Below are 13,536 nucleotides of genomic sequence, written 5' to 3'. Positions count from 1 at the left end.
TTATTATGCAATTCAATAGATATACTTGAATATTCATATGTTATTATGAAAATGTACATTCTTTGTGAAAATCTCTTTGTCTCATCTGACAAAGCAAAATTATTGTTTCAACTTCTTGATAGTAGAAATGACTCAACATGTAGATGTGCAGTCACAGAAATTTTGTTATTTAACATTTAAAAAAAAAAGCATTATGAACTTGTCATGTTTACAATAATATGAAGCTACATTTTGTATACTGAGTTTATATCAAATGGAAGAGGAAAGCAAGAGTTAAATCAGTCGTTTCAATTTTTAATTAATTTGTAAAGTATGTTTTCAAATTTCTCAGCTAAAAGTTACATTAAGGAAAAATAGAAATTGATGTATCTCATGGTGTTGTGTTTAGGGTAAATAGGTTTTTCAAAGATTTGTATCTGTATCAGTTACATGTATATTTTTTCTTAAAGTTCATTGTTTAAGCACAGCAACTTGTTTTAATGCACTTTATACTTCAATATCTACAAACAACAGAACTGTGTTTTATTTATTGTTTAAATGAATACTGTAAAACGAGAAAATTTGGGGTATACATATTTTAGCGCAAACGCAAGTGGGAATGCTTTGGCGCAGATAAATATTAGTGCTTGCACTTGTCATTAAAATATATAAATGAGATATTTTGTTTTTTTATATCCTCACCCGTATTTGACTTCTTGGTTTTTCAAGCATGGAAGTGCACTTCCGTATTTCAGTAAACATTTGTCAACTTTACCGTTGTATTGCAATCTCATGGACGTGGCACAATGTTAAAATTCATTTTATTTTTATTTTAAATTTAAAAAATGGAGTATTTACGCATTTTATTCATATCAAAACAATGCATACATTGAAAGAATGTTACTTGGATAAACGGTAATCATAATCAGGTATTGTTTGCAAGCTCTATCGCCATGCTTGATTGCATTGTTTACCTCGAGGAGATAGATGATTGACACGCCGAGAAGCCAAACTTTGAAGGTGCTAATGATCAGAATCGGGTAACAACTACCAGGGTAACAATAGTTTAATTGAATTATAATTTGGCAGATCAATCCTACCAAATTGAGTGTGCAGTGCTAGTGTATATAAAATTCAATGACCCTTCGAAAGTACGTAATTGCGCGTTCCGGTTTACATGTACTTATATGTAAAAGCTTTGAACACACACAAAAAATAATATTTAGAAATCTGTTAGCGCACAATAGATTTTAGCGTTCAGAGGATCTTGCGCCAAAGGCGCTAAAATTAGTAGTGCTCCAAATATTCTCGTTTTACAGTATTTTATATGGGAAAGTTTACATCACCATGTATTGAAGTGATGCATAAATTTAATAATACACTGTACTGTGATTAGATTACTTTATTATGTGGCTATTGCATGAGAAGGTATGAAATAGAAAATTTCATACATAGTGAACATTGTGTCTCTCTGTATATAAATACAAAATAACTATTGTTGCAAAAATTTTATTTTCTCTATGAGTTTGTTATAAATGTTTCTTTATTAATCAGTGCATTTATTATTTGTGTTCTTAAGCTTGTATTATATAACTTATATAAGTGATACAAATAATGTCTTGCTGATATATCAGTTATGAGGTGATATGGCACAGCTGATATATTTATGAACAGTTACTGTATGTTTTAGTAATATATATTGATATTGTTGTTAGAATCATATTATAAGAATTTTTGCTCTATTTGTGATAAACCAAGCTAAATAAAACTACATATGGATAGTTTTCTAAAATTGCTTTATTTCTTATTATACACCATGTTATACATGTAGAACAGAGGTTTTTACAAATCATTTGAAATTATGAACATACTGTGAAATCACAGTGACAAATTGTTGTGGGATTAACAATTCTTTTGTTGGCATGGAGAGATGAACGAATTCATGACCACCACGAAATTTAAAATGCATTTCTACATTCTTCAGTCATGAAATCAAAATCAAACTTTTCCTCAAACCTCGAAAATTTGATCTCGCAAAAATATGTGATTTTACAGAGCTAACTTTGAGAAAAAACAGTATCAAATGGAGAATATTGGATGCACAACTATCTTATTCATTGTTTTGTACAATCATTCTGAACAAGAACACAACGTGACACTATACCAAGTTACATGCAGTGTTGATTCAATGATGGCTCAAAATGGTTATAATGAAAATGTAATTTCAGGGAAATTGCAAAAAAAAAAAAAATTCTATAGAAAACGAAAAGCTTGATTGCACAGAGTGCCTTCCCTTAAAATGTAACTGGAGTTGACAGAGAAATAGATTCTTTATAGTTTGATCAAAATTTGGGAAGGGGTGTACATGTATCTGAAGATGTGTACATTATGTACACATTTCAGGTGCTTTTTTATATTGTTTAGCAAAATTATGGTACCTTTGTGGACTTCCTTTGTCTGTGGACCCAAAGATAGACCTGATTTTTTTTTTGGGGGGGATCTCTTTATTTTCCATATTAATACATGAATGTACATTGTATAGTTATATTTATATGTACGGAAGCATATAAGTGCCACACAATATTTTTTCTAAAGTTGGTAATTCCAACTTTGAAGTTGGTAATTCCAACTTAATCTTGGCTTTTCCAACTTTAATCTTGGTAATTCCAACTTTAATCTTGACTTTTCCAACTTTAATCTTGGTAATTCCAACTTTAAAGTTGGTAATTCCAATTTTAAAGTTGGTAATTCCAACTTGAATCTTGGCTTTTCCAACTTTAAAGTTGGTAATTCCAACTTTAATCTGGACTTTTCCAACTTTAATCTTGGTAATTCCAACTTTAAAGTTGGTAATTCCAACTTAATCTTGGCTTTTCCAACTTTAATCTTGGTAATTCCAACTTTAATCTTGGCTTTTCCAACTTTTTTCGGCTTTATGTAGTATATTGTCTGAGATACTTTTTAGCTTAAATCGTGTTACGTTTTATACATGTAATTGAAATGGAAAGATACAATTTTATAATGAAATGATGATTATAGAAGGAATTATTTTATTATAGTGCATGGCCGTAGGGGATGCATGGGGGCGTGCCGACCCCACCCCCTCCCCCACCAATAATACAATAAATTGCAGACATATAATATTTGTAGTTGGTTGTTGACAGCTAGTGCCCCAAACTGAGAATATTATGTTCCATATACAGAATTGACATGGTCTCTTTTTTTTAAAATGTCTGAGGTTGAAATCCTGTCATGTACGGAGTTGACTGAAAGTCTCTTTATACGAGGGTTATGTACTTTTTTTACCTGCAACAGCTGCGCCATTAATTCCCGTACTATCAACCAAAGAAAGCATTTTATCATTTAATATAACATAAGAAATTGATATTAACATAAAATAGGATCATAGCTACGGTAGCCTTACATACATTTATTTTTAATTAATAAAAATAAAAACACTGAACAAATAAACTGACACAGACAAAAAGTGCTGACCAATTTATTTCAATGTACTTGTATATATTAACTTTATTAAGCATAATTCAAGTTTTATACCATAACTCCCTATGGGCCCGTCCGCCCTTCTAAAAGAGCCTCTCTTCTGTAACCCCCCCCCCCCCCTTCATCTATGTTGCGAAAATCTATTGTTAACCAGTCTATTCCAGTGTATTACATTTACATTAATAAAGTTGATAATGGTTTAAAATAAAGGGAAAACTAAAATAAAAAGGGGGAGATCAAAAGTTGGAAAAGCCAAGACTAAAGTTGGAATTTCCAACTTTAAAGTTGGAAAAGCCAAGAATAAAGTTGGAATTACCAACTTTAAAGTTGGAATTACCAACTTTAAAGTTGGAATTACCAAGATTAAAGTTGGAATTACCAACTTTAAAGTTGGAATTACCATTTTTAACGTTGGAATTATCAACTTTAAAGTTGATAAAGCCAAGATTAAAGTTGGAATTACCAACTTTAAAGTTGGAAAAGCCAAGATTAAAGTTGGAATTTCGATCCAACTTTAAAGTTGAAATTACCAACTTTTAAAAAAATATTGCGTGGCACTAATACGCTTCCGTATATATGATATAAGTACTAAGCAATAGATTAAGTATATCATTTATTGAGCTGTGGAGTTGAAAAGGAACTCTTAGGACCACGATTTATTTTTTTTTTCCAACCTCACAGCTTAATAATTTCAGACTAATCTCGTAATGTAGGCTATAAAGCATTTCAAGAAAGTGTCTTCCCTAAAATTCTTCTTGGAAGGTCCTCATTTAAATAAAAAAAAATGTGCTAAAAATATGCATGTTTTTAAAAAAAAATGTATTCTGTATAACTGAACTGAAAAGAGATAAAATATGCCCTATATGAAAAGTTGCGCCCCCCTATGTATAATTTATAAAGTCGGGTTCGGAATTCCAATGCAAAATTCAAGCATGGCGGACGATGTGGACGAAATTGAGAAGAAAGACGAAGAACAGGCAGAGAAGGAACATTTCATCAGAATTCTCAACGCCTTCAAGTTTTACAGGTAACACGGTTTTTCTGTTCTCCAAAAACACGCTATCATCTTTTCTGTTTTTAACTGAATTTTTGAAATATCTAAGATTATCTTTCCTTTTGTACAGAAGCCACTCAATGCGGCGAGTTTACACGGCAGAAAAGTCTTTCAACGGTCTTCCCCAGCATCACCAGGAATTTATCCCACAATTCCTGGACAATCTAAAAACTATACAAACGTGCATCACCCATAATTATGAAATAATTCGCCTGATTATTAAAGATGCCGAATGTATGTTTGAGAACAAAACACATGAAGCTGATGACAAGGTTTGTAATTTTAAGATGAAATCAAGATTGCTTTCAAGATTGTAGCAACTAACATAAACATTGTTTTCTTGTACCTTTTAAAACTGATACTTATAATATGTTTTATGGCAGTGTAGTGGTCCTGGAGGTGCAGAGCACAGATTGCCCTGCTACCTCTGATCACATGGTATATATGCTGTGAGGTGTACCTATCCTTGCTCTCTTTTGTTGTTACCCACTGCAGAGTACAGACATGTCTCTGTCAGCTACGTTATTCTTGTATGTCATATGTTGTAATTGCGGGCACTAATACACAGCAGATCATTTTATCATATTGTTGTCTCTATTACCCCATCACCGCACTTGGGTATTATAGTCAATATAGGGAGAAATTCTAGAGTGCTACTATTGGGGTGACTGCAGTCATATACCATATGAAACCTTTATATTGCTTATGCTGAAAAATTCAAACTTCAAACTGCTTGATTAGTTGATACATTCTAGACTGCATCTTTCCAAGTCAAGAGTTTCTGATCCGCTCCGCTCCACATAAACCCTTGACCAAAAAGGCTAAGTTTGACGGGGTTAGAAATGCGTTCTCTGAGTGGCTTCATGCAAGTTTGCATGAACCAATGAAAATCATTGTTTTATTTAAACTGAAACTAAATTGTAAACATAAAAACACGTCAGTTTTAGTCCCAAGGATAACGTCTTTATCATTAAATAGCCCAGTTAAAGGTTTGTCTCAGCTTTTTAGTTGAGTTATATTGAATTTATTACCGACTACCAATATTATCTCGAATTCTTTGTTGAATTCGTTTACTCTGATTGGCTAAAAGCAGAGGTCAGTAAAGTTCAAAATGTGTAATCTCACTAGATGGCGTGACAGTAAACCCCGTCAAACTTAGCCTATTCGGTCAAGGGTTTATGTGGAGCGGAGCAGATCAGAAACTCTTGACTTGGGAAAATGTCTAGACTGTGACATCATAGAAGTCTAGATACAGGTAGACCAATTTTATAATGAAAGGCATTTAAAAAAGATGCAGTTATATTTTGTTTTAATTAAGCTCTCTACAAGAATAAAATCTTACTGCATGATAACTTGGGGACTGTATCTTGACTATTATTGCATGGAATCCTGGTAAAGAAAAAATTTTGGAAAGGTTTCACAAAATAAAAATACAGACGCTGTTCTTAGATTTAAGTCTATTGAGCTCGCTTTGTTTGCAGCTTGAAACTGAGCATGTAAATAATAAGTGTTATTCTTATTACTCAAAATAGCCAGAAGAAAACCTCAAGCAAATGCCCCCCACCAACTTTGACATGGACAAGGTCAAGACGACCTTAAAGCAGATTGTAAGAGACTGGAGCTCAACAGGGGAAGAGGAGAGAAAGATGTGTTATGACCCAGTTATAGCTGAGGTCAAGGACATATTTGCTGACAGGTGTGTATCTATAATTAGATTCAGTAATTTAAATTTTAATGCAATTATTTATTTAGGTAGAAGAGAAAATGAAAACAAGAATGGTTCATTAAAAAAAATCTTTAATTTAAAAAATATTTTATTCACAGATGTTAAGGTGAATAGTATTTGGCAGCAGGCTCAGCCTATTTTAGCCCTCTCCCTTAAAAAAAATAAATCTTTCTTAACATCCACCATTTAATAAGGACAAAACTTCATGTGAAATAATCCAAAATGACTGTAGACACAAGTTTGCTTAAATCATGACCTCTGCAGCTAGGACAGCTTTTACAGATCTTCACAATACTGTTAATCGTTTTCCATTCACAAGATCATTAATTTCCCAAAAAAATGCGAGACAATGTTCTAGTCAGAAATGATAATATCATTCTCATATATAATAGTATCCCTCAAGCTTATGTAGAGTATTATGGTCAACTCGTAAAAAAATTGTCTCGCTGATAATTTAAAGAGTAAATGTTTAGAGTGTCTTCACTTTATGAGGAGTTAAACTATGCATCTTCATATAAATCAAAAAATATGGTATAATTGCAAAAATTTAGTGATCTACAGTATTTTTAAATTTAATACTGATGAAGATTTTGAGGGGCATTTAATGGGGCATTTCTTTCTAATGCAATGACTGATTTTATATTACAGAGATCCTTCGACAGTGGGGATTTTGGTGCCAGGAGCAGGACTTGGGAGACTGGCCTTCGAGTTTGCCAAGAGTGGATATCGGTGTCAGGGAAACGAGTGGAGTCTTTTTATGTTGCTGGCCTCAAACTTTGTTTTAAACAAGTAAGGGTCAAAGAGAAATTGTGAAAGATTGTTGACATAGCAAATGGTATACTTAGTGTCTTCTTAAGCCAATGTCTCTGCAGCATAGATTTTGCTGAATTCTCAAAACTTCCTGTCATAAAGTTATATGAATTCTCCCACATTTCAATATTTCATCTAAGGAGTTAAAGAATCACTCACATTTTTAAAACAATGCTGTTGAATTTACACACTTTTGTATGTACCAAATCTTTTTTTATTGCTAAAGTGCCCCAAAATAGAAAATATCATAATTTATTGATATCTTCCAAAATTTTTTTTTGGGGGGGGGGGGGCTTGAATAAATTTATCTCAGAATTTTTATTAAGATCATTGTGGAATGTGAAGACAGGTTATGATGAATTTTTCCAATTGAAAGATGTTGTTCATCTTATGAGAATTGTTGTAAAGTTTTTCCATTTTTCTTTGGGAATTCAAACTTTTACAATGAGTATTGAATCTAAATATAATGTAACTTTGTGTAATTCTTCTTCCCTTTAGATGCTCTGAAGTTGACTGTTTTACCTTGTATCCTTGGATACACCAATGGACAAACAACAAAATGTCAGCTGATCAGATCCAGCCAGTCAAATTTCCAGATGTTAACCCTAGTGACCTTCCACCTACCTCTGATTTTTCCATGGCAGCAGGAGACTTTCTAGAGGTGTACCAAACTCCCGGTAATTGACAATCCATGTTTTTAGTTTTGTGTTGCAGTGAATACTGTGAAATCATTAATTTTTATGAGGGTTTAATTTTAGTTGTTTTTGAAAGACTCACAAATTCATGATCACCTCGAAATTTAAATTTTCATATGCATTACTGCTAAACATTTTCCAACCATGAAATCAAATCCTCAGTCCCCACAAACCAATAGTTGTTCCTCAAACTTCCAAAATTTGACCCCACAAGAATATGTGATTTACAGCAGATTTTAAAGTAAGAGAATTAAAATATATTCTTTAAATTCACTTAAAATGAATGAAAATCATATTTTTGAATGCTTTGAATGTTGTTGCATTTTGATAATTTCTTAAAAATATAATTTCACAGTGTTTAGGAAGTGATAGTTTTATTTCTGACCCAATTACAGCCTACTCCGGATATATTGAAATTCAGGGGACCATGCAAATTATTTCAATATATCCGTAATTCAATATAAGCGAAATCGTGAAGCCGCCATTTTTACAAGTTCAATCCCGATCTAAAATAAAGAAGAACAAACCCGAACAAATTAATTTTGTCATCGTTTATCTATATAACAGTGAACAGATTACATAGAATATGAGTCCTTGCAAGTTTAGATTTTTTTTTTTATTTCTGTTTCATTGAAACTATAGACAATCTTCAACCTCATTATTATTCTCCGATCGCATTTATTTACGTTTTGGAAAAAATTCACTGGACTTAAGAGGTAGTCCGCCGAAAAACCAGGCAGGGTTGTATTATTAGGCGGCACATCGAATGTGACGAATATTTGATATTTTATTGAAAACAATATCAATGTAGTCCAAATGGAATCATGTAATCGAAAATTTGTTTTAAAATTGCTTATTTAGTAAAATATCCTTTTGTTTCGTGTTTTTGAATTCCCCTATATAAACCATTGAATTTAGGTCAGAAACAACGAAGTGTAATTTCCAATACTTATTTAACAGGACTATAATTCATGCTGAACTAAATCTAGAAATATTTCGTCTTTCAGTTTCAAAAATAAAATTGGTGGGCAAAACACTTTTGATAGTAGTTTTGTGTCAAAATACAGAGACGTTTTTATGAAATTTTGCGATGTAAGAGTTATCTCCCGTGGCATCGGTAAATCTGCTAAACACCTTACTATCGAAATCCTAGTGAAATATTTAGAATATATACACAAAATAAATTTATTTAACAAAAAATTACTACTTTATTTTCAAAATAGAATTCATTTTCGCCTCCAAACGTAATATTTAGATTAAGATTGGCAGTATTATTCAGGTTGAATCCACGTTTCCATTGATGTATCAGTGACGTCATATACCTAACTAATATTGCGTCACAATTAAATAGTTACAAGTTTTCCAAAGAAGTTTGTATTCTTTGCATAAAAGCGCAAATAAAACGATTAAAAATAAATAATTTCTCTTTTTCTGTTCAATTACTTTTAAGAGTGCATCATCCTACTTGTTAAATAATCATATATTTTTATATAAAATGTATTTTTTTCACGGGCGACGTCTCAGCTAGAAGTCCCTTTTGAAAAGTAATTTTGTACATGTCCGAGAACAAATTTTTAAAACTGATTTACTAGGCTATGCGTACAAATAATTAATTGTTTATATTGAATATTTCTTATAAAATTGGGATGTGAAGAGATTTTATTTTCTTCTGATTATCAAGGAAAGATGAATATTTTAGATTTACGCAACATTTAATTCAAGTCAACGGAGTTGAGATGTTTATTTCATGATATTTGTACACACACACACGCACACAAAAAAACAAACAAACAAAAAAAAAACAAAAAAAAAAAAACTTTTGATTATATTTATCTATGCAGTCAAACCAAAGTAAACGATCCGCGGTACGATTAAAAATATTTTATTAAAAAAGTGAAAAATAAGATTTAAAAAATATTTATTGAGGAAAATTACTGTTGAACTCCCCACTTCAATTTGCCGCTAAAACGGAAGATTTTGTGGGCGTATTTTTTGTTTTGTATTGTTTTTGTTTGTTTGTTTGTTTTTTTTTTGTTTTTTTTTTTTGGTTAAATTTGGTGATTGAAACAATCACATACTCACATTCGATATGAAGTTAAAAAATGTGACCATGTTGGCCAATTCTAAAATGTTTTCCCATTGATGAAAGTTTTTTTTTAATATGCCGCTTTGCCCCCCCCCCACCCCGTCCCGGCTTTTTGCTTGCGATTTCTAGGCTCTTAAATAATGATACTATATATATGAAATAACTTATTTTCTTATTAATATAAAATTAAATTTTATAAGATGAAAATATAGGGGAAACGGCTTTTATAGTTGACAGGTTTAAAAAAAAATTGGATAAAGCCGAGACTGTGCACATTTAAATATTTTCTGCATTTAGGTACGTGCAAGTATATTTTCGCCAATGATAGAATTGAACTCTTTAATTCACAAGAGAATTAAAAAAACTTTAGTTGGAAATAAGATATTTAATAAAGATAAGCTGTTTACTCTCAGTTGTTGCATAATGCATGCACAAATACTTGTTTTTTTAATACCGAGTATCAAGAAATCAAACAGATGTTATACATGATTGTAATCTTCATGTACGTAAAAGACATTAGTATTTTAAATAAATTGTATAAAAATTTGAATCCATGGATAAAATAATTTTAAAACAGTTGACTAACTGAACAGAAATAAAAGACAAGCATATTTTTTCTGATACATTAAATGCAGAATATTTCTAGTTTTACGGTAAAAACCGATCCCGATTGAAATAAAACCGATCCCGATTGAAAATAATGCAAAATGTGTAAAGTTATAAAACTAAAGACAACTGCCACCCATAAGACATGTACAAAAATAAATCAAGTAATTTTTTGGCCATATTACAACAAAAGAGCCAAATTTAACATTACAATTATAGTATTTCCTTCTTTATATAATTCCGGTCGGGATCGGTTTAATTGTGAAAAATTGTAAAACATAGGTAAATTTGACTCCTTTTAATTCTCTCAATATAAGGGTGCCCACTGATTTTATTGAGTGACTCAATAGTTTGTACTTTGTATTCATAATAACATGAGAAAAAAAATCTGTCATTGAAATGTATTGGTTTTTATAACGTAATGAAAATTGGGTAATGAATTCAAAAGTTACTTCCTAAACTCAATTTTGGACCACATATTTTTTTCTAAAGAAATATAAATTGGAGTCTTATTCATTACTAAAATTAAAGATAAGAGTCTATGGTATAAATAATATTGATAGACACATCCAGGTTTTGCGTATCTGGTACATATAAAACAAAATAAAAACGTAGTAATTTTTTTTACCCCCATGTTGACCTTTTTGCACTTAAAATTGAACAATTAACAAAAATAGGACTAGTGGAGCACTAAAATTTTTTTTGATGTTGTCATGTGTAAACACTTGCTTTAATAAGTCTACATGCAAAAAATAATAAAAATCCATGACATGCGATGTGCCACCCATTGCCTGATTTTCAGTGGACTACCTCTTAAACGGTTGAGTACTGCTGAACGCTGCTTGTATTTCATCGTAAGTGTACTCGGGTTAATCTCGTAGTAATTTCGAATTTAGGCATATCAATAGTCATTAAAATAACGTATTTCATTTCCAAGTTATGTTTTTTTTTCTAGATCTATGGGGGTTACTATATTACGTTTAGCTGTTTAGCTTCAATATGTCTGTATTATATACGTGGACGCAAAGAATTTAACAGTGAAAAATTTTATTTCGTAAGAGCATGCAGTATAAAAACACATAAGGTGAAAACTTAATTATTCACACCTTTGTATATCAACTGGTCAATCAGGCATAATTACTGTCACCAACCGTAACGACAGCCGCCAGGAAGTGCTTCAATATAACCGTATTGAAAACAACTCATTATCACCTGTGGGGACCGATCAGTGGCTTCAATATAAGCAAAATTTCAACATGTTCAATATATCCGATTTCAATATAACCGTTATTTTAATGCAAAGAATATGAAAGGCAAAAACTGGGGATTTATTTCTATTTCAAAATAAGCGGAATTTCAAAATTAGCGAGTTCAATATAAGTGGAGTAAGCTGTAGTTAGTTTTGAAATTTTGTTATGTCAAGATGTTTTGAGACAGAAATAGATGAAGCAGAATTTGACATGAATGGCAAATAAACTTTGTTTAAAATTATATCTTATTTTTGCTTTCAGATGCATATGACTGTGTGGCCACAGTATTTTTCTTGGACACAGCACATAATGTTATAGCCTACATAGAGACGATATATGATATACTCAAACCTGGAGGCTACTGGGTCAATCTAGGTAATATTACAAAATTTCACAAGATCTAATTAATGTATATAAATGTTGTAGGATCTAGGTAAATGTAATAAAATCTAGGATCTAGATATTGTAATAATATGTCATACGATCTAAGTAAATGTAATAATATCTAGGATCTAGGGGTATTATGATATTTCTTAGGATCTTGGTAAACGTAATAAAATCTAGGATCTAGGTATTGTAATAATATGTCATAGGATCTAAGTAAATGTAATAAAACCTAGGATCTAGGCATCGTAATAATATATCATAGGATCTAGGTAATATAATAAGTCAGATTAATTAAAAAATTAGGTAGTGATAAAGTGTGCCACTGAATGATATTAAATCAGCATTTAATAAATTTTTGTAGGTCCCTTGCTTTATCACTATGCTGATATTGAAAATGAGACGTCCATTGAACTGAGCTTTGAGGAAGTGAAGAAAGTTATCAAAAAGATTGGATTTGTTATTCAGGTAAGTGTCCGCAGTCTTCTATGAAAAGAAAAACCAGATACTTTTAAATTGCTTGACCTTAGAGTTTGCATGGACTTATGGTTCAACTATTTGCCTGCCATACATGAATGTTAACATGCCCCATCCCTTATTTCTAAAATCAGAGGGACATTTTTTATTTGAGATTGTATAAATATAATGTTTGTGCAAAAGAAATTCAGCGTTCCCAAAAATTTATTGCAGAACTGTAGTATTGAGATTTTATAATTTAATCTTTGACCATATCTATATGGTCGAAAACTAAAATAATGTTTCAGTTACCCAAGAAAAACTGCCTCTCCTTTGCAAAAAGAGGTTTTTAAACTTTATTTTCAAATAACTGAGAAATATGTGACAAGTCCATTATTAAAACCAATGACCTTTTATTCCCATTGTCATTTTTTCTGATATTTTTACAGAAAGAAGAAACGGACATCTCCACAACATACACACAGAACCCTGCCTCCATGCTTCAGTACAGATATAGCAGTGTCATGTTTGTTTGTCAAAAACCAAAGGAACCAAAAACGACCTGACATTCCATCTCCTTTAGTATTATCCATGGTTACAAACAAACATCTCCATGGTTACAGCAAGCTATCTCCATGGATACACACTTCTCCATGGTGACAGCAAAATATCTCCATAGTTATAAATAGACTTTTCCATAGTAATAGCAACCTATCTCCATGGTAACAAACAGATACCCCCATGATTACAGCAAGGTATTTCCATGGTTACAGACAGACTGAATTATGGGATTTTGTTTGACTTTGGAGTGTCTTTGAATTGCAGTCAAATGTATTAACTGGAGTGAAAGGGAGATAATTTTGTATGAATATCAATATTGTGTTTTTTTTCTTAAAAATTTTTGTAGATGAAGCTAGGATATACTAATACTTCCCACATGTTGAAAAGCTAGATTTTTCCTTGAACAGGGAAGAAAACTTGTGAAATGG

The 13,536-nt window shown here is 31.5% G+C and overlaps 1 protein-coding gene across 1 annotated transcript; it reads left to right on the top strand.

Moving 5' to 3' along the window:
* The first annotated feature begins 4,412 nt into the window (after window positions 1–4,412).
* Window positions 4,413–13,536, top strand: LOC134229142 (carnosine N-methyltransferase-like). The gene is made up of 8 exons (XM_062710853.1): window positions 4,413–4,507; window positions 4,605–4,806; window positions 6,067–6,230; window positions 6,909–7,049; window positions 7,569–7,747; window positions 11,969–12,082; window positions 12,456–12,559; window positions 12,997–13,536. The coding sequence occupies exons 1-8, from the start codon at window positions 4,413–4,415 to the stop codon at window positions 13,111–13,113; spliced, it is 1,116 nt and encodes a 371-aa protein (XP_062566837.1). The 3' UTR covers window positions 13,114–13,536.

Source organism: Saccostrea cucullata, unplaced genomic scaffold (assembly GCF_032062105.1).
Source record: "Saccostrea cucullata isolate Sc308-1 unplaced genomic scaffold, CSIRO_AGI_Scuc_v1 ctg572, whole genome shotgun sequence".
NCBI lineage: Eukaryota > Metazoa > Mollusca > Bivalvia > Ostreida > Ostreidae > Saccostrea > Saccostrea cuccullata.
The sequence above is the reverse complement of the archived record's forward strand: the minus strand, read 5'-3'. Positions and strand labels throughout refer to the sequence as shown.

Bases quoted from the DNA above. Each gene is read 5' to 3' on its own strand.
- LOC134229142 (XM_062710853.1), top strand. From the start codon at position 4,413: ATGGCGGACGATGTGGACGAAATTGAGAAGAAAGACGAAGAACAGGCA. The intron at 4,508-4,604 runs GTAACACGGTTT...CCTTTTGTACAG, and splicing joins AACGCCTTCAAGTTTTACAG to AAGCCACTCAATGCGGCGAG. The intron at 6,231-6,908 runs GTGTGTATCTAT...TTTATATTACAG, and splicing joins AAGGACATATTTGCTGACAG to AGATCCTTCGACAGTGGGGA.